This window comes from Indicator indicator, chromosome 35, assembly GCF_027791375.1.
Source record: "Indicator indicator isolate 239-I01 chromosome 35, UM_Iind_1.1, whole genome shotgun sequence".
Lineage (NCBI taxonomy): Eukaryota > Metazoa > Chordata > Aves > Piciformes > Indicatoridae > Indicator > Indicator indicator.
In genome coordinates, this window is record NC_072044.1 from 6,652,055 (window position 1) to 6,672,676 (window position 20,622).

Here is a 20,622-nt window from a genome sequence, read left to right on the forward strand (position 1 = left end):
CCCCCCTGGAGCCTTCTCTCCAGGCTGCACACCCCCAGCTCCCCCCCAGCAGAGCTGCTCCAGCCCTTGGATCATCTCTGTGGCCTCCTCCAGACTCTCTCCAGCAGCTCTGTGTCCTTCTCCTGCTGGGGACACCAGGAGGCAGGATTGGAGGTGAGGTCTCAGCAGGGCAGAGCCAAGGGGCAGAACCCCCTCTCCTGCCCTCTGCCCACACTCCTCTGGCTGCAGCCCAGCACACAGCTGCCTGCTGGGCTGCATGAGGGCACTGCTGGCTCCTGGGGAGCTGCTCAGCACCCAACCCCCCCAAAACTCTTTCTTCAGAGCTACTCCCAACCCACTCTGCAGCCAGCCTCTCTCCCCCTGAGAGCTCAACACTCCAAGCTCCTTTTTGTCTCACTGAGTTTATTTCTCTTCCGGTGGTGTATTTAGCTACAACTCCCCCCAAAACCAAGGTGACAAGAGACAGTCATAGGACAGGAGAGCAGCAACGCTGAAGCTCTTGAAGACACAGAGGATTTGCAGATCAAAGAAACTACAACAATAGAGAGGAACCCCCAATGCTAAGAGCAGAAACCACTCCACCCCTGCCAGTCAGGGAACAGCACTCAGGAATGGGCACAAGCTCCTCAACTCCTCTGTCCCATCCTTTAGTTCACCCAACACAGCAACTCTCCTCTGGCATTGGGTGAGAGAGGGCAAAAATATTTGGTGTTAAGGGAGGGTGGAAAAAAACAGGAAGCGAATGAGGAGGAGGGGAGAATTTGTCAGCTGTGGAGCAAACCCTTCACAACTCAGTGTCCACCTCTGAGGAGCTGCCACTGATTGCTGTTGGTGACAGACATCAGCCTACAGCTAAATTACAAACACAGCACAACAGAGCAATGTGAAACCCAGGCCTCAGACCCTTTCCCATGACTTTATCCAGCACCTTGGCCATCCCCACCTGTGCATTCTCAGACCAATTCTCTGGGACAAAGCGTACCCCAAGGTGTACGGAGACACCTGCAGCATTCCCCTTCAAGCCCAGCTCTGCTCTGGGCCACAGCCACAGGTGTGCCAAGCTCTCCCCTACCAGCACAGCATCTCCCAGTGGTGGCAGGGAGGACAATGTCCCAGCAGAACACTGCATTTGTGGCCAGAAGAGAGAAATTCAACTTGAATCCTGTAAAGAGCAGAGGCAGCAAACTGCAGGTCAGAGCTGAGCAGTGCAGAGCTTGAGGCAGGTCAGTGAGAGGGCTCCAGAGCATCACCAACCCTAAGCACAGAGCAGCAAAGCCAAGCAGCAGGCAGCTCCAGTTCCAGCCAGCACAGAACTGACAGCTCTGGAGCCACACAGCTGCTTCGTGGAGGAGCAGTGACATCTGGTGGCTTGCTGGGGCAGGCTGGGGAGTCCCTGAGGGTTGCCACAGCTCTCCTGCCTTCCTCACAGGCTTCTTGAACACTACAGCCCAACTAAGCTGCTCTGGAGGGTTGGTTTTGCTGTTGCAAGCCACTGGCACTGGCAGCACAAGAGAGAGCTGCACCCAGGTGCAGTGTGCTCAGCATGCAGTTTATTCCTCATCCTTGACAGGTCTCCACTCCTGGAGGCAAGGCAGAGGAGGCCCTCCTAGCTCTCTGGCTCACAGAGTGTACACTGTGATGTTGATATCTGTGTCCTCAAACACCTCCTCGAGGATTGCTGAGACTTTGCTCCACTCCAGGCCATCAAGTCCACATCCAATCCTGGAAAATGAGACACCAAAGCAGCTGTCAGGGCCTCTTCTGAAGCCTGCCACCAGCAGCCAAGGCCTCAGGGAGCTGCAGCTCTGTGTGGCACTAAGCCAGCTCACCATCAGCACCTTCAATACTGGGGTCAGTTTTGGGCCCCTCACTACAAGGACACTGAGGTGCTGGAGAAGATCCAAAGAAAGGCAACAACCTCCCTGGAGGTGTTCAAGGCCAGGCTGGATGAGAGGTGGGCTGGTGGGAGGTGTCCCTGCCCATGGCAGGGAGTTGGACCTGGATCATCTTTAAGGTCCCTTCCAACCCAACCCCTTCTGTGAACCTGAAGCTCTTCCCCTGCAGCACCTCATGCTCTCACCTGGGCATGGAGATGTCAGTGACTCCATTGTTCAAGCAGTGAGCCTTCATGGCCTCTAAGCTCTGCCTCATGCTGTCATATGTTGGCTTGTGAGAAACTTTCTTCTTTGTGATCTAAACACAAACGTTAAGAGTTCAGTTGTGCTTTGGTCTGATCCCCACAAACTGCTTTCTGCTACTGTGGACAGAATAAACAAAGACTTAGAAAAGGAACTGTGTGCCACAGGAGGGTCCTGCAGCTGAGGCTGTCCATTCAAAGTTTAGATAGCAACACAGCTTGGCTTGAGGAGCTTGGCTGCTCCTCAGACAGCAGCACTGGAGAAACACATCTCACATCTCTTTATTTAGAAGAGCCACACTCAAAAAAAAAAAAAAAAAACCAAACAAAAAAAAAAAAAAACACCCACAAAACAAAACCAAAAGAAACCCAACAAAACATCTCCATGGGTGTTCCAGCCCTCACCATGGCATCACAAAATGGTTTGGGTTGGAAGGGACTTTTGCTGTGAGGCCAAGCTGAGGGAGCTGGGGGTGTTGAGCCTGGAGAGGAGAAGATTCCAGGGGGACCTTAGAGCAGCCTTCCAGTACCTGAAGGAATCCTGCAGGAAGGCTGCAGAAAGACTTTTCCTGAGGGTGTCTGAGACAGGCCAAGGGGGAATGGTTTGAAGTTGAGGCAGAGCAGGGTTAGAGTGGAGCTGAGGAAGAAGTTCTTCAGTAGGAAGGTGGTGAGACTCTGGAACAGGCTGCCCAGGGAGGTGTTCAAGGCCAGGCTGGGTGAGCCTTGAGCAGCTGAGTCTAGCTGAGAGGTGTCCCTGCCCACGGCAGGAGGTTGGAGGAAATGAGCTCTGAGGTCCCTTCCAACCTGAGCCATTCTGTGACTCTACCACACTCCCCTCTTACCAGGTAGTAGATGTAGCGATCCTCCCTCTGCAGCACTGCTACCTCCCCAGTTTTCTTTTCTGAAGAGAAAAAATCCAGAAGGGATTTTCACATCAACTTCATTCCACTCCCTGACTCCTCCTGCATCCCAAGTAGCTTGGAACACCCTTCCTGCTGGCAGTCAGGGCTCTCCCTTCAGCTCCTGCACGCCCAGCCCAGCTGTGAGTGCAGCACTCACGTTGATCCAAGAGCTCCTGCACGCCTCCAAACTTCTTCTTGAAGAGCACAGCGATGCCGGCGCCCATGCGGCAGTCCTCGCTGATGCAGTGAGCCAGGGCGTCCGTGGCTGGGCATGAGAAGAGGTCTCCCTTCACTGACTTGATCTGCAAAACACCCCCAACACAGGGGAAGCACAGCCAAGCTCAGAGTGCAGCTGGGATCGCTGTTGAGCAAACAGGGAGCCTGTGAGCCGGGGCAGCAGCGAGCGCCAGGCAGTGAGGTGCAGTTCAGAGCTGGCAGCCATCACCAGCGCAACCCACAGCTACCTGCACTGGCTACAAGCTGAGACACCAGCCCAGCAGGGAGCTTGACAAAATCAGTGCTTAAAATGATTTAATGGAGAGCACAAGTGGTTAGTGCACATCTCCAGCATGCCAGCAGCATGCCAGGATGTCCCCAGAGGCTTATCTGAGGCACCTCTGTGCTGCTGTACAGCCTCTGCCTCACTGACACACACAGGTACATGGAATTCAGCAGCATCAGCCACTTCCCTTCAGAGCCACACAGTGCAGCCAGCTGCCACCTTATCAGGGGGACAGCAAAGTCTCTTTCCACAGACACACAGCACAGCAGCAGGCCAGAAAAAAACATTTTTCTACGCACTCTCTCCTCCTGATCCTTGGAGAAGTGGGTGGCCATGGTAACGTGGGCTGTGGTGAAGGCTCCTGTGGCTGCAAGGATGACAGAGAGAAAAAATAGAGTTATTAGGAACCCCGAATGAGGCAGTAAGGTGGTGAGACAGAAAATGCAAGCCTGAGCCTACTCTATCTGGAGGACTGATGGGACAATGTAGACACCCCCTAAAACAGCAAAGGGGATGCCCCCCCCGAGTGTGGTGCAAGTGTTCCCACGGCAGCCCCACGGCTCCAGCCCACGAGGCACAAGGAGGCCCCACTCCAGGACCACCGCACCATTGGCACCCACTGGTCTTCAAGTCACCCCTGTCCCGTCAGGAAACCCTTCAGCAGGCCAGACCCGCGGGCACGCTGCGAAGAAGGATCCAGCGGGCCGGGGCAGGAGCCACGAAGAACCTCCCGAGCGCTCCCCACATCAGCACCAACACAGCCCTGCCCCTGCTGCCCCAGCGGCGCTGCCCTCACGCCAAGATGGCGGCCGCGGCCTGGCTGCCGCCCCTCTAGGCAACTGGAGGCTGCCTCTCTATGGTAGCCTCCCAGAACATTCCAGAGACCACCCCTCGTCCGCGGCGCGCAAAGCGGAGCTGGGGCAGGACCAGGAAGTGGGGGGTGTGGCTTGGGCGGCGCTTGCGCACTGCTGGCTGCGACACCCTCGCACCGCCCGCGGCGCAGGCGCAGTAGCCGCGGGTGGGCAGGACGCGGGTGGGCGGTGCCTGGCGCTAAGGGCCGCGCGGAGGGAGGCGGAGCAGGCCGGAGCCGGCTCCGCCGTGCGCCTGCGCCGCCCCTGCCCGCCCCCTCCCCTCGCCTTTGTTCGGGGTTGGGCGCCATTTTGCGCGGCGGCTGAGTGGAGGCGCTGATTGGGTTTTGGGGGCCAGTAGCGGAGCCAATCAGCGCGGGACCCGAACCGGGGGAGCGAGGCACGGTGAGTGCGAGCAGCCAATATGGAGCCCCCGAGCGCCGGCCCCAGCGCCGGGATTGGCGGGGCCGAGTGACCAGTCAGGAGGCCGCTCACAGGGCCGGGGCCGGCCGGCCAGGCGCTGGGGAAGGCGAGGGGACGCGGCCCGGGCCTGACTCCGCCGGGGCTGGGGGGTGCACCGGGAGGAGAGGGGCTGGGGCCTCTGGGAGGAGAGGGCCCAAGACGGGGGCGGGCGCAGCGTACCGGGAGGTGCGGGTGTAGGGCAGATGGCGGGAGCGGTGGAGGAGGAGGCGAGGCTGCGGCTTGGGCCTTTGAAGGGAGGTACGCGGCGGGCCCGGCCTCCCTCGGCGCGGACAGGCCTTGCCCGTGCGGGCCGCTGGGACGGGAGCCGGCAGGGCCCCGCCCTCCGCCGGGCGGGGGGAGCGGAGCGGGAGAGCCTTCCCGCCGGCACTGCTGACAGATGGGCCGCGGGCAGCCCGGGCTGCCCCTCCTCCTCCTCCCCCTCCTTATCTCCGCCTTGCCCGGGGGAGGTGGGGGAGAAGCCGGCGAGTGTGCGCCTAGAGCAGGTCGCGGCCTCCGCTTCCTTCCTCCTCCCCGGGGCTGCCGGTGAAGCGGACCCGTGCCCTTCCGCCTCCCCTAGCCGCACCTGGATGCCAAATGTCGCCAGCCACGTGCGCCGTCGGGAGGCGAAGCTGCCCCTGCTGCCCCAGCGAGAGGCCCGGGGCCACCTTGCTCTCTGCTTCGTGAGCTGCAGGGCATTGCTTCATCTGCCTGAGCACAGAGAAGATGCCCAGCTCTGAGGCTCTGCAATGAAGACGTCCTTAGGTGGAATCCCTGTCTTGGAAGCTTGAGGAGGAGGTCGGGAGCTGCGTGATTTATTCTGCTGAACGGCAGAAGAGGAGACTGAGGCCTCTCTGTGGTGTCAGTTAAATCCTGTCTGGCTTCACAGGGATGTCTGCTGGGGTCCCTAGAGCACAGGGATCATCCAGGGGCTGCCCTAGAAAGCCCAATTTGGTAATGAAGATGATGCTCTGGAGCTGGTTTAGTTCCTAGCTCAGGTTTCTCAGCCTGCTCTGTACTTGGTGTAGTTTTTTGTATTGAGAGAGCTGCTGCTGGTGGTACAGCTCCTACAGGCTCCTCTGTCCTTGTGTGCACAAAGCTGTGCTGATAGAACTGGGACACTGGAGTGATTCTGAGTGCAGCCCAGTGAGGAGGGGCTGCTGGTGAGGTCAGCTGTGGGAGGAGCACAGCCCCCAGCTCTGAACCTGTGCTCTTATACCTAAACTTTGAGGGGTTTTAGCAATGACCCCATCCTCTCCTCCACCAACAGGCAGTGCAGGCAGCTGTCTGCACCACAGAACAGGCAGGTTTGAGGGGTAAAACGGGAAGACAAACAAGTTCATGGCTGCTGTTTGACTGGCTGAATGTAGTCACAGAATGTTAGGGGTTGGAAGGGACCTCCAGAGATCATCCAGTCCAACCCCCTGCCAGAGCAGGAGCACCCAGGGCAGGTCCCACAGAACACATCCAGGTGGGTTTGGAATTACTCCAGAGAAGGAGACTCCACAGCCTCTGTGGGCAGCCTGCTCCAGGGCTCTGTCACCCTCACAGTGAACAGGTGGATGCCAGAGCTGAGACACTTCTTGCTTCTCAGGCAGGTTTTGTGCTCTCAGCTGAGCTTTGCTACTCAGCTCAAGCAAGGTGACATCATGAAAGAGGGAGGTTGGTGATTAAACAGCAGCTCTCCCTGTGTGATCCTGACCTCAGCAGATGGTTTGTTTTGCAGCTACTGTAAGCTAATCCTGATCTTCAAACCCTGGCACAACAATCAGCTGCTTTTGTAACCTCTCTTGCCAGAGCTGGAGGCTGAGCCCTGTGCCGGAGCACAGCGATGGAGCAGTACACAGCCAACAGCAACAGCTCCACAGAGCAGATCGTGGTGCAGGCTGGGCAGATCCAGCAGCAGGTATGCAGAGGGGTCCTGGGTGAACTGCTGTTGCCACTGCTGGGTTACAGATCCCTCTGTGTGCAGCTCAGAGTTCTGCAGAACCAGCAAGGTGCTCCATGGCACTGTCTGGATGTTATTTGCCTGGCTTTTGTCACAGCAGGCTTGGCCTGAAGGCAGAGTAAATGTTTGCTTAATTATTGTTGTGTAATTAGATTAATAACATTGCAGATAGACAGGAAATTTCTGTGTAGCCAGGAGTTTGCAAAATGGGAGTAATGTGAAGAAAGTAATAAATGCTCTGCTAGTAATGTAAGGAAAGTAATAAATGCTCTGGTAGTTGTGTGAAGGAAGTGAGAAATCCTCTCTGAAAAAGGAGGAAGCAGAACATCATCAGAAGCAGGCAGCTTCCCAGAGTGAGCAATGCAGATTTCCCCCCTCCCCAAATTGCAGCAGGTTTTGTTCAAGTCCACAGAGGCTGTCTCAAGAGAAGTTTTTGTTTTACATCTACAGCTGGGTCAAAACAGACAAAGTAGAGGAATTGCAACCAAATGTGCAGCTTTGGATGAGTTTGTCCATTCCAGAAGTTTCTGCTTCATGTTCTGAAGGTTTAGCTGAGGAGAGCTGGGGGTTTTTAAGGACTTGACAGATTGGGAGTGTGGTTAAGCCTCCCCCATTCAGCTACAGTAACACATTTTCAGATGAGCTCTAGCTGCTGCTGAATTTTTGTTGCATCTTCTGTTCCAGTTGAAGACAAGAGGCATACAAATGATTGAGGATTAAGAATTCAGTGAGAGAGGCTTTGCTTTGTCATCAGCTCATCTGACAGCAGAACTCAGCTTCTCCCACTGCATTTAGTTGACTTTTTCAGTACAAACAAGATTGTGCTGGATGTTAAAAATCAGATACTAAGAATGCACAAAGTCCCAGCCTCTGACAGATCCAAACCCTGATTTGGTTTCTGGCTATTTTGTAAGCAAAGAGAAGGTTAAAACCCAGCTTGTTTTGTGGTGGTTCTAGTGCCTTCTCTCCAAGCCTGTCTGGGATGTTTGACACAAGATCTTTTCTCCCCAGCAGTATTTTTCATAGCCTATTGTGGCACAGCTTCTGGTAGAGAGATGTCCTTCATCTCCCAGGCTGCTCACACACTTAACTCTCATTATTTTGGGAGTCACTAAAGAGGCTAAAGATAGCAAATGCCTTTTCTTGCAGCCTCTCAAGATTGTCCTTCAAGGTCAGTGGTGGAAAGACAATGATGCAGGGGTGACATTGATGAAGCTTAGGCTGTAGTCATCTGTTCTGCAGTGTGCAGAAAGGAATTGATAGCCTGGATTGTAATTAACAAGCCTGACAAAACTCTGCAAGCCCTTAGGAGGAGGAGGCCTGGGCACTGAGAGCAGCCATCAAGCAGAAAGACAGCAGTGCAGAGCAATGGGGCTGAGGTTTTCAGTTCTGCAGAACAGCCTCTGATGTTCTTTGCCAAGGGATCTTTGCCTGGGAGATGGCAGCCTGGCAGCACTGTGCAGTTGTGTTGCTCATTCCACCCTGAGGCTGGCTGAGCATCCTCACACCCCTCCTGCTGCAGGAGCAGCCTGGGTGGGTTTGACACCCAGCCTCTTCCAGCCAAGTGTCATTGTCTCTTGTCAGAGCTGTGCATTGCCATGTTTCAAGCTCTTCCTGTTCCTGTTCCCAGCAGCAGGGTGGTGTCACTGCTGTCCAGCTGCAGACTGAGGCCCAGGTGGCATCTGCCTCAGGCCAGCAAGTCCAGACCCTCCAGGTAGTGGTGACCTCTCTGATCGTGTCTGTGAGCACTGCATGACTCTCACCATGGCCACATATCTAATGCTGTGTTCCACAGGGTTTGGAATGGGAGCAGGAAGACTTCTTAGCTGTGGGGTCTGCCCTCTCTGCTAGCTGTAGGGGTTTCCACCAAGAGTGTGGCTTCAGGGCTTTCCATGGGGCTCAGGTGCAGGCCAGCAGCCCTGCAGCATTTGTGAGAAAGTCCAGAGGAGGCCACAAAGATGATCCAGGGGCTGGAGCAGCTCAGCTGTGAGCACAGGCAGAGGGAGCTGGGGGTGTGCAGCCTGGAGAAGAGAAGGCTTCAGGGGCACCTTAGAGCTGCCTGCCAGTACTTGAAGGAAGCCTCCAGGAAGGCTGCAGAGAGACTTTTGCTGAGGGTGTCTGAGACAGGCCAAGGGGGAATGGTTTGAAACTGAGGCAGAGCAGGGTTAGAGTGGAGCTGAGGAAGAAGTTCTTGAGTGTGAGGGTGGTGAGAGCCTGGCACAGGCTGCCCAGGGAGACTGTGGATGGCTGCTCCCTGGGGGTGTTCAAGGCTGGATGAGGTCTTGAGCAGCTGAGTCTGGCTGAGAGGTGTCCCTGGGCATGGTGAGGAGGTTGGAGGAGATGAGCTCTGAGATCCCTTCCAACCTGAGACAGTCTGGGATTCTATGAACTGCTGTTGCTGTACTTCTGAAGGTGAAAAGTGGTTGGAATGGGACTTAGAAGGAAAAAAACCTAAACCACCAGCATGAGGAAACAGCAGTGAGGAGATAGAGCCCAAAGATTTCTTCTCTCAGCTGTGAGCAGTTCTGTCTTCAGCAGGTGACAGCAAGAGGTGGTGCATGGCCCCTGAGCTTGAAGAGTTAAACTTCTGTGATTCAAGAGGGCACCTGGGGACAATGCTACCTCCCCTGGGACTGGGAGAGCCAATTTCTTATTTACCTGTGAACAGCACAGGGGAGAAGTCTGACCCTGAGAGTAAATAGCTGACAGCTGGGGAAGTGAGGCTGGGTTATTGCACTCCCTGGCTCCTTCCTGTGTGAAGTGCTTTGTCTTGCAAATTCCATTTCATCAGCTCAGGCAGGAGGCTGTTGAAGGGGCTGCTGAGTCCTGGCTGGCCCTTGCAGCTGAGCAGTGGATATTTCACTCCCTTCTGGGGTTGTTTGCTTTTCAGTCCTTCATAGGAGGGCAGCTCCAAGAGGCCAGAATGGTCTGGCCAGGTGTAAAGCTGAACACAGCATTTTTTATGTCCACAGTCAAAAGATGCAAAGCTGCCTGACTTGAACTGCTTGGGTCACTGTGGCCTCCTGGTTGTCACTCTGTGTCCCCTCTTCTTTCTTTATTTTTTTCTTGCTCTAATCCATTAACAAGAGCCCTGGAATGTGTCCTTTTTCTTTCTGCTTCCTGGATGTTGTCCTGCTGATTGTGCTCTCTGTGGCTGACCCCAGCATGCTTCCCTGTGTTGTAACTGAAAACAGCTGCTGCTGATTTGTGCTGGGGACCTGACAGGAGCAAGGCAGGGGGTTGGAACTAGATGATCTTGCAGCTCCCTTCCAACCCAACCCATTTTGGGATTCTTTATCCTGAGACTCTTATACCAAGTTTACAAATCCACTCTAAGCCTTTTTGGGCCAAGAAGTAGCTGCCGCTCATTTTTGCTCCCCCACTCCTTACTGGCTCCTTACTGAGCCACATTTGGTGGTGTTCCATTTCTAATTTCACTTAGCCATGCAAGGACTCTGCAGGAGCATGGCCTGCTCAGGGGGAGGTGGCAATGTTGTGAGCATCTAATGGGAGAGAGCTGAAGCTCCTGCAGAACCTCTCTGCCAGAGCAGCAGCTTTGGAACCCCAGTTAAAGGCTAGCAGCAGTAGCCATGTGGGTAATGAAGTTTCATTGCTAACACTTTGCTCTTGGGCTGTGCATAAAGCCAGTTCCTGTGTCTGGGCAAAGGAGCTGTGCAGCTCCTGCTGCAGTGCAGTGAGGCTTGGGAGCTCTGCTTAGGTTGCAGCAGGAGAGGGGGAATCTGCAGCAGCACATCAGGGCAGAAGCTTTAGGAACTAAAGAGTTTGACTGCTGCTGAGCTCAGCTTAGTGGCTGCTGCTCAGGTTCCCTGAGGTAAGCATCTAGCCACAGGGCAGCCACTTCAGCCTCTGTGGAGGGGAACTTGCAGAGCTTTTCATTGTTCTCTTTGGGCTTCTCTCCTTCCCCAGGTGCAGGGGCAGCCGCTGATGGTCCAGGTCAGCGGAGGCCAACTGATCACATCCACTGGGCAGCCCATCATGGTGCAGGCTGTGCCTGGGGGGCAGGGCCAGACCATCATGCAAGTCCCAGTTTCTGGAACACAGGGCCTGCAGCAGGTGAGATGATCTTGACTTTATTGGAGAGAGAAGGAGCTGGGCTGCCCTCACCTGCTCAGAGAGCACCTTTGCCTCAGCTCTCCTCCCATGCCCTGGGCAGAGATTGATGTCCTCCAGCTCCAGAGCTGGCAGGGAGCTCTGTGTTTGAATTGGTTTTCCTGGGGGTGTGCAAAGCTTTTCAGTGAAGTTCAATCTTTCCAGCCCCTCACATTCTGTGCTTCTGTTATTCTGGAAGACAGCTGGAGCTGGGTTTGGGCTTCCTGGTTGTGTTCTTTTCAAAATGCTTCTTTTCAGTGGCCCTTGCAGTCGAGTTGGGGATCTGCTGCTGCTCAATTCAGGGCTCAGAGGATTTTGCCTTTTTTTTTTTTTTTTTTTTACTTATTTAAGAAAGCTTCTTGAGAATAATTCTTGTGCTTGAGTTCATCTAATGCACAATGGCTGAAGGTGAATTGAAACTCTTGCACTGCGGAGGAGGCAGCACTGTAGGAGGTTAGAAGCTGGATTTTATTAGAAGCCATTCTTTTGGGAGGTTTGTCTAAAAGACAAAGCTCTGAAATGCTCCAAGAGTGCTCCTGGAAAGCAAGGGGAAGAGCTGGAACAGAGGGATAGTGATTGGAGAATGGGATTCAGGAATCAAGTGCAGCACTGATTCAGGAATCAGCCCAGGGAGACCCAGGAGTGCTTGGGGATATGAGAGGTTTATTCAGGGCTTCTTTAAAGCATCTTTTGTTGGAAGCCAATCTGGTGTAGGGTGCCCTCTCTATTTTGGGCTACAATCTGTTGTTTTGTGGTAGGTTCTTTCCAGCCTGGTTGGTGGAGAGAAATCCAGCCCTGGGTATCTAAGCACAAGCTGTGAACCCTCTTCCAGTTCCTCTTTTATTTTTAATCTAAGAACTGTTCCATCTTGGAGCAAAGAATTCTCTGCAGCTCTAAAGCCAACTTTTCTCTCTACCCAACAGGAGTGTGCTGGGTAATTAGCACTCTCCAGGTACCCTAAATCTTAGTCCTCTTGTTTCCTTTCACCTGAACAACAATTTCATGGGCACAATTGATTTCTTTTGACCATTCTCTTGTGTGAGCAGTGGAGAACTGCCAGGGTACAATGTCACCAACATGCTGTGTTTCCTCTGTCCTGTATGGTTGTGACTCCTGTGTCCCAGGGAGCAATAAATGAGAAGAATCACTGCTTTGTTGTCTTTTTTTTTTTTTTCTCAACAGTAAATCATCCTCAGAGATGATTTTGGTAATGCTGAGGCTAAGGAGGGAGAAACAAGAGGCATAGTTAATGTTCCTTTCTGACTCTTTCTTCCACAGATTCAGTTGGTCCAGCCAGGTCAGATTCAGATTCAAGGTGGGCAGGCTGTGCAGGTACAGGGGCAGCAGGGCCAGACCCAGCAGATCATTATACAGCAGCCACAGACTGCAGTTACTGCTGGCCAGACACAGGTAACTGCACCAGCATGAAAGGCTTTTCTTGAGAGAAACAGGAAGAGAAACTTGACAAATGACTTAAGCTGTGGTTAAGTTAAAACAATAACAAGGCAGAAAAAAAAAGTACAACAAAAAAAAAAAGAGGAATTGTTATTAATGCTGAGAACCTGAGACTAAATGTGATGGGTTTGTAGTCTTTCATCCATCACTGGGGCAGAATAACTGCTTGCATGTTTTTTATCCATTGTCTTTCTGTATTTGATTGGCTCATGGTTGGTTCTGTGGACATTTTGGAGAGATGAAGTGTTGCTAATTCCACTTTTCTGGCTTTATCTGCTGAATTTGGTGCTTTAGGAGCCAAATTCAATTCCTGAGCAGAATAATTCTTTGGCCATATTCATAGTGAGATGAGACAGAAAGAACCCAGAACTTGTTCCTTTCAATATTAATTATTACACTGCTAGGAAAAGTAAAAAGTGTTGGAGGTGCTTTGGGTGTGTTATCTCCAGTTGCTTTGTGCTCCAGCCTCTTGCTTGCTGCTGGTAACAAAGCAAAAGAAATCAAAGCCTGAAACACCTTCAGCACCTGCTGTTAGTTCAGGAATTGTCACACTGGAGTCACAACCAGTTTGTAAAGTTCCTGTGTTCTTTCTTTGTGTTTAGACCCAGCAGCAAATAGCAGTTCAAGGACAGCAGGTAGCACAAGCAGCTGAAGGCCAGACCATAGTCTATCAGCCAGTTAATGCTGATGGAACCATTCTCCAACAAGGTATGAGCTGTGCTGGGGAGAGGCAGGGCTCCTGGGGAGGGTTTGGTTGCCTTGGGATGGGTGGTGAGGAAGAGAGGGAGCTGAGGTGTGCTGGGGGTGCTGTGAGTGCTGTGGTGCAAGCTGGGGGGATGGAAGCAGAGGGGCTGATGGTGTAGGACAGGGGTTCAGGCTGGGGGGGCTCCCCAGAAAGGTGAGAAGTGGCCCCATTCTGAAGGGCTGTCAGGGTAGAAGTGCTGAGGTTTGACTTTTACACCTCAGTACCTGAGCTGCTACCTGACACTGGGATCACTGGGCAGGTGGAGCTGCAAAGCACAGCAAGTCTGAGGAACAGGTGAAGGATGGCACTGGCAAGGCCTCTCCTCCAGTACTGGCTCAGTTTTGGGCCCTTCACTCCCAAGAGGGACATGGGGGGGCTGGAGCAGGTCCAGAGAAAAGGGCAACAAAGCCTGGGAAGGGCCTGGAGAAGAAGGCTGGGGAGGAGCAGCTGAGGGAACTGAGGCCATGGAGATGTGGTGCTGAGGGCCATGGGTTAGCAGGGTCTGGTGGGGTTGGGTTAATGCTTGGTCTCAATGGTCTCAAAGGCCTTTCCCAGCCTGGCTGGTTCTCTGTTGTGAATCCTGTTGCATGCTGTGGAAGGCTGAAGGAGTCCAAAGCAGCAGTGGGACTAATGGTGTTCCCTCCTCTCTGTGTGCATGTTTTTGCTTTGCTTTGGTTTTGTTTTTTATTTCCTTAAAGTCACAGTCCCTGTTACAGGCATGATCACCATCCCAGCAGCCAGCCTGGCTGGAGCACAGATTGTCCAGACAGGAGCCAGCACCAACACCACCAGCAGTGGGCAAGGGACAGTGACAGTGACACTGCCAGTGGCTGGGAATGTGGTGAACTCAGGTGGCATGGTCATGGTGGGTACTGAACTCCACAGCTCTCCTGGCAGGCTTGGGCCTCTGTGTGTCTGTGCACAAAGGGTTGTCAGAGTCTTGGCACCTTGGTCTGGGGTCCTGCTTTGAGTTAGAACAGAATCAATTCTGCTCAGGGGTTTTGCTGTTCAGCTTGGAGAGGAAAAGGCTCCAGGGAGGCCTCAGAGCAGCCTTCCAGCACCTGAAGGGGATGCAGGAGAGCTGGGGAGGGACTTTTTGACAAGGGCCAGGGTGATGCTTTGAGCTGGGAGAGGGGAGATTGAGACTGGAGGTGAGGAAGAAATTCTTGACAGTGAGGGTGGGGAGGCACTAGGAGGGGTTGCCCAGGGAGGCTGTGGATGCCTCCTCCCTGGAGATGTTCAAAGATATTCAAGCTCAGGCTGGGTGAGGCCTTGAGCACCCCGGGCTGGTGGGAGGTGTCCCTGCCCATGGCAGGGGATTGGAACTGGATGAGCTTTTAAGATCCCTTCCAACCCAACCCATTCCCTTACTCTCAGTGATGTGTTCTCAGTGGCCACCATTAGCTTAAAGTTTAAACAATCAAAATGTTTCATTCCAGTGGCCTGTGGCAGGCTCCAGATTCTGTACTTTTCTTTCTCCCAGAGCAGGTTATTGAGCTCAGGAATCTAGGAAATGAAATCCAGAGAAGCTGCTGAGTGCTCAGCAGAGGTTAATAAAGCTCCTGCTGCCCTGGAGGGGGCCTGGTCTTACTGCTGCTGCCAGTTCCCATTGCTGTGCAGGGGGAGGCTCTGCTCTAGAGTTCCCTTCTTAGCCCCAACTAGATGTCAGCAGCTCTCCAAGGGACTTTTGCCTAAGGACTGCTCTGCAGCTCTCATCAAAGAGGTAGAAAGGAAGGGCAGCAGTGGCCATGGGCTGTGTGCTTCAGTTGCCCAGAAGCAGGAGCATGGCCATGGGATTGTGTTGGAGCCTTTACCATTCTCAGGGAAAGGGATTTGTTTGAATCTATTCTGCTGCTAGAGAACAAATTCATTGCTGCTCCTAACTGGAGTGGGGGCAGGACAAGCCCCAGACACCTCCCATGTGAATGTGTTTGACTTCTGTGTCCTGAGCTGCAGGCACTGACAGCTTCTCCCTGCAGATGGTGCCTGGAGCTGGGTCAGTGCCAGCTATCCAGAGGATCCCTTTGCCTGGGGCAGAGATGCTGGAGGAGGAGCCTCTCTATGTCAATGCCAAGCAGTACCACAGGATCCTCAAGAGGAGGCAGGCCAGGGCCAAGCTGGAGGCTGAGGGGAAGATCCCCAAAGAAAGAAGGGTGAGAATCCAGCTTGGGTCTGATGGAAGGATGCTTGATTAGAAAGGGAGAGGAGACCTCCTCTCCTCTACAGCCTCCTGAAGGAGGTTGGAGCCAGGCTGGGGTCAGGCTCTTCTCCAAGACCAAGTGACAGGAGGGGCAGCTTGAGTGCTGGGGGCAGGCCTGGGCCACTCACTCCAAGAAGGACATTGAGGAGCTGGAGCAGGGCCAGAGGAGGGCAACAAAGCTGGGGAAGGGTCTGGAGAAGAAAGATGCTGAGAAGTAGCTGAGGGTCCTGTGGGTGTTCAGTCTGGAGAAGAGGAGGCTGAGGGGAGAGCTCATTGCTCTCTGCAGCTCCCTGAGAGGAGGCTGGAGCCAGGGGGGGTTGGGCTCTGCTCCCTACAACAAGTGATGGACCAGAGGAGATGGCCTGAGGCTGCGCCAGGGGAGGCTTAGGTTGGACATGAGGTGAAACTTCATGAAACTTTCCTGGAAGGGTTCTTTGGGTGAGGGTGGGGACTGGGTGGGGTTTGGCAGCAGACAGGAGTTTGCCCTGCTGGAGGTGCTGCAGCAGAGCAGGGCTGGGCTGGGCTCTGACTGCCTCCTCCTGTCCCTGCAGAAGTACCTGCACGAGTCCAGGCACCGCCACGCCATGGCCCGCAAGAGGGGCGAGGGGGGACGCTTCTTCTCCCCCAAGGAGAAGGACAGTCCCCACATGCAGGTGAGCAGAGTGGGGCCTGCCCAGCTCTCACTCTCACCCCCTCAGAACAAGCCTCAGGGGTTCCTTTGGACTAGTTTGGGGGGTTGTGGCTCAGCCCCTGAGCTTTGTCCCTCTCTGCCCCCTCCCTGGAGGTGTGTGGCTGTGCCTGAGGGGTGGCTGTGCCTGAGGGGTGGCTGTGCCTGAGGGGTGGCTGTGGTGTGGGTGGCTGTCTCACTGCAGTGGCAATGTGGGGGATGTGTTTTGTATCCACAGGATCCCACTCAGGCCAATGAGGAAGCCATGACACAGATGATCAGAGTCTCCTAACCTGAAGGAAACAGCAGCTGATGGAATTCCCATCCCTTCTGCCCTGCCTTCCAGTGCATCCAGTGAGTCTCAGTGGGACAATCAGCACACCCAGACTGTCCTCACCTTGCAGTGGGTGCTGGAGAGCTGAACTGCAGCTGACTCAAACAATCTTCACTACTTCCTTGGTTTGCTCCTCTGGCCCAGCACAAGGATTCCAGCCTCTGCCTCCCCCTTCCCTCTTTTAACCATCTCCTGCACTAAGATTGGTCGTGAGTGAGAGTCTGCCAGTGCCTCCCAGACCAGCAGTGAGAGCCATGCTGCTGCAGGGCCAGCAGACACCTCCTGCAGTCACAGCCCTGTGGTACAGAGACCTCCTCCAGTGGACAGCAGCCAGGACTGAGGTGGCTGCACCACAGCCCTTTGTTTGCCCAGCACAGACTTGATCTTTACATCTGCTTCTTGGCATCTCTGGACTCCTCTGCCAGCTGAGCTGTGCCCTGTTGTTCATTCGCACCTCTGACACTGGCAGGAACTGGAAGGGTCCTTTTTTAAGTCCCACCTTGTGAAATCCATGAGCAGCAAATTTCTCTCTGGGCAGAGCTGAGCCATCCAGACCCAGTGCTGGGAACATTTCAAGATTATTCCAGGGCTTGGTACCTTGTGTGTCTGTAGCAAGAAGTGAAATGGGAGAGGGTGAGGTGGGGATAAGGATTTAATTAGTAAAATTAATTAGGATTTGATAAGTAAAAGCAATCCCTGGGTGGGTTTTTGACTTGTTTGTTGCCAGTAGTTGTTGCTTTGGGAGAGAAGTGAATGCCAGTAGAGAAAGGATTGAAACTGTTCAGTGAGTCCCTTCCAAAGGATATTCTTGGATATCATTGGTTCAAATCTTCCTTCTAAGCTGCCAGGGCAGTGCCTGGCTCCTCCAGAAGACAGAAAGCAGACAGCACCTGTGATCATCTCTGTGCCTGTGCAGTGAAGAGAGAACTGTGGAAGTGGTGTAGAAGACACCAAGGTGGGATTGCTCCAGGGCAGCTCAGCTCAGCTCATCCTGCTGCAGCTCAAGGACTCTTCAAGGGCTGGGGGCAGGTTGCTGAGTGGCAGCATTTTGTAGACCATCCTCTTGCAATAATGAAGGACAAAGTGGCACTTCAGGAGGGGGACTTCAGTTCTTTTTCAGAAAGGGTTTTTTTTGTGACCTGCAGCTGACCTCTGCTCCAGCATCTCCACAGCTCTTCCCTTAGCTTTCACCCTGGAGCTTGTTTGCAGTTCACTCTGGAGCTCACTACTGACTTCTGCCTTGCTCCATTCTTACCAGTTGGAAATGTGGCCAAGGAAGCTGCAGTTCAGAAGCATCTGAGCAGCTGTCCCTGCAGCTTGCCCTGCCTGCTTCATCTGGAAGGAGCTTTGCAGACACTTTGTGCATCCCCTGCCTGCTCCAGTCCCCACCTCTGGCAGCTTTTGTGTTCTGCACTGAAACGTCAAACTGCATCTTGGCAGCTGAGCCATGGGGTGGGAAACTGCCAGGGTTTGGCAGGAGGGAGGTGATGGAGAACCTGAGCAGGGCAGGGTGCAGAGGGTGAGCTGTCTGTGAGGAAGGCAGCCAAGGAGGGACAGGAGAGGTTTAAATTCAGTGAACCACGTTTGCAAGTGACAAAAAAAAGGAAAGGCAAGTTGAAAACCACCCTCCTGTTGTCTGCCTGCTGGGTTTGCATCCCCTGAGAGCTTCTGACTTGGTGCAAAACAGAGGAGAGGGCAGCAAGGTAAAGACTGGGAGGATGCAGAAAGACAGAGCCTTGGAAATTCTGTTTGCTTTGGATGAAAAACAGCAGTGCTGAGAAGGTGAGAAGAGGGGGAGGAAGGCAGGAGGAGGCAGAGAAGTGTGGAGGAAGGTTCCACTCTACATGGGCATCAGGAGGAATGTGCCTGGCTGGGTGCTAGAGGTCACAGAGTGCTGAGGGTTGGAAGGGAGCTGCAGAGGTCCTCAGTGCAGCCCCCTGAAAGGCAGTAGTGCAGTGCTTGGGTCAGCAGCTGGCAGAGCAGAGGGAAGATGCCCACTGGGGGTTTGTGGTGAGGCCCAAGCAGAGTTCACTTCATCCTTCTGCAGTTTGAGTTCCCCTTCCACAGCTGAAGTGAGCTGAAGCTGAGCAAGAAACTCTTCAACCCCTTGCAGCTGTGGGAGGAGGTGGCCTGGTTCTTGATGTGCAAATTAATCTTGCTGCAATTTCCTTCTCAAATGGTATCAGGAACCCAGCAGCTGCTCACAAAAAGGGGAGGGGGAACCAAGAAAGTCTTTGTGAAGGGGGGTGGGGGCACTGAGGTGCTGGCAGGCAGAGGTTGTACAGAGGTTAAAGTTTCTTTTTTTTTTTTTTAACTGATGCATTTTTTCAGGTGTATTTTGGTCTTTAACAGATGCAATTGTAAGTACTGTGTACAGCTAATAAACATTTCTAAACCAGCACCAGGCTTGGGCTCTGCTCTTCAGCCTCCTGCTCCTCAGAGCACTGAGGGCCTGCAGTGGCTGCAGCACTGCTGGGGAGCACCAGGTTTAGACCCAGGGCAGCCTCTCTGCTCTGGTTTGGGAGGGAGCCCCAAAGGTCCTCTTGGCCAAGCCCCTGTAGGCAGCAGGATTAGGCTGCCCAGGGCCACATCCAGGCTGACCTTGAATGTCTCTAAGGATGAGGCCTCAACCCCTGGGCAGCCTGTGCTAGTCTCTCCCCACCCTCACTGTGCAGAACTTCCTCCTGATGTCCAGCCTAACCCTGCCCTGCTCCAGGCTCAAGCCATTGCTCCTCATCCTATCAGCCCAAGCCCTTCTGAACAGTCCCTCCTCAGCCTTCCTGCAGGTCCCCTGCAGATACTGACATGCAGCTCTAAGGTCTCCCTGCAGCCTTCTCCAGGCTGAGCAGCCCCAACCCTTTCAGCCTGTCCCCATAGCAGAGCTGCTCCAGGCCTCTGGAGAGGGACCCCTCAGTGCCATGGTCCCTACACCAGCAGTAGGCATCTCCCAAAGCACAGGGCTGTCCCTCCTGAATGCTTCCCAGAGCTGTGATGGTCAAAAAGAGAAGGATGAAGGAAAGAATTAACAGCAGGCAAGAACAGAAAAGAGGAAGCTGGGGCAGGAAGTGAAGGATGCAGTTGTGCATCCCTCTGTGGGGAGCCAGAAGTGGATTTCCTCACTGTTTTGAGGAGGTTTCCCCAACTTTGTTCTCAGAGGATTGGCCATAGAGGGACAAACAGCTCAGGTGTGAGGGCAAGAAGCTGCTGTCAGCTCCATCAGACCAGGCAGCAGAGTTTCTCTCCTCCACCTTTCAGAGTTGTGCAAGCCCAGAGTGGAGCTTCTGGAAGTTCCTGAAGTGAGCTTCTGGAGAAAGTCTAACAGGAAGCAGCAGGTCCCACATCTCCCAGCCCCTTGGTGCTTGTGGCACTATCACTTCCTACCAGAGCACATCAGCTTCCTGCCTTTGGCTTTCTGTGGGGGTTATTTTTTGCCTGTTGTTTAAGAATAGGGCTTTTTGGAACAGGCAAAGGTACCACTCTGGAGCCCTCAGCACAGGAAGGATGTGGACCCTGTGGACCAGCTCCAGAGGAGGCCATGAAAGTGATCAGGGGGCTGGAGCTCCTCTGCTGTGGGGCCAGGCTGAGGGAGCTGGGGGTGTTCAGCCTGCAGAAGAGAAGGCTCCAGGGAGCCCTTAGAGCTGTGTTTCAATATCTGAAGGGGGCTACAGGATGGCTGGGGAGGGACTGTTCAGAAGAGCTGTGGGCATAGGACCAGGGGCAGTGGTTTGGAGTTAGAGCAGAGCAGATGTAGGTTGGATGTGAGGAGCAAGATCTGCACTAGGAGGCTGCTGGAACACTGCAACAGGCTGCCCAGGGAGGGAGTGGGGGACACAAGCCTGAAGGTATTCAAGGTCAGGTATGACAAGGCCCTGAGCAATCTTCTCTAGCTGGAGGATGTCCCTTGGCTGGAAAAGCTCTCTAAGGTCCTCCAGTCCAACCATCAACCCAACACCCCCATGGCCACCAAACCATGGCCCCCAGTGCCACTGCAGCAGATGGAGGGCAGCCAAGAAGCTTTGTGGCGCTGCAGTGAGCAATGTGCAGGCTGAGTGCTTTATTTGGGCACTGGAAAACTGTCAGAAAGGAAACATCTCGGCTCAGACGCACCCTCTGGTTCCCAGGCACACTTTTCAGTCCCATCAGAAGAGTTTCCTCTGAGCAGCTGTAATTTTTCTGCTCCTGTGCAGGAAGTGTTAAAGAAAATGCAGAAGTTCACTAATGAGCAGTGGCAAAGAGATGAACTCAGGTGGAACCTCAGGCAGGTGGCTTGGAGCCTGCTCCAGCTGCTGCTGGCAGTGGAAGCTCTCCTCAGTCA

The 20,622-nt window shown here is 53.9% G+C and overlaps 2 protein-coding genes across 8 annotated transcripts; one reads left to right on the forward strand and one right to left on the reverse strand.

Moving 5' to 3' along the window:
* Positions 1 to 308: 308 nt before the first annotated feature.
* On the reverse strand, positions 309 to 4,322 carry OARD1 (O-acyl-ADP-ribose deacylase 1). The gene is made up of 6 exons (XM_054395829.1): positions 4,213 to 4,322; positions 3,841 to 3,908; positions 3,197 to 3,341; positions 2,980 to 3,038; positions 2,081 to 2,193; positions 309 to 1,722 (listed from the first exon to the last, which is right to left on the reverse strand). The coding sequence occupies exons 1-6, from the start codon at positions 4,286 to 4,288 to the stop codon at positions 1,620 to 1,622; spliced, it is 564 nt and encodes a 187-aa protein (XP_054251804.1). The 5' UTR covers positions 4,289 to 4,322; the 3' UTR covers positions 309 to 1,619.
* A 448-nt stretch (positions 4,323 to 4,770) lies between these two features.
* On the forward strand, positions 4,771 to 18,528 carry NFYA (nuclear transcription factor Y subunit alpha). 7 transcript variants are annotated; one of them, XM_054396003.1, is made up of 10 exons: positions 4,771 to 4,794; positions 6,646 to 6,754; positions 8,427 to 8,513; positions 10,724 to 10,870; positions 12,185 to 12,316; positions 12,964 to 13,069; positions 13,805 to 13,971; positions 15,086 to 15,259; positions 15,858 to 15,959; positions 16,212 to 18,528. In XM_054396003.1, exons 2-10 carry the CDS (start codon positions 6,680 to 6,682, stop codon positions 16,263 to 16,265), a joined length of 1,044 nt encoding a protein of 347 aa, XP_054251978.1. In that variant the 5' UTR covers positions 4,771 to 4,794; positions 6,646 to 6,679; the 3' UTR covers positions 16,266 to 18,528. The 7 variants fall into 7 exon arrangements, with proteins under 7 accessions (XP_054251978.1, XP_054251977.1, XP_054251979.1 ...); XM_054396002.1 differs by having other exon boundaries at positions 8,430 to 8,513; XM_054396004.1 differs by having other exon boundaries at positions 8,430 to 8,513; positions 13,823 to 13,971.
* Positions 18,529 to 20,622: the final 2,094 nt, after the last annotated feature.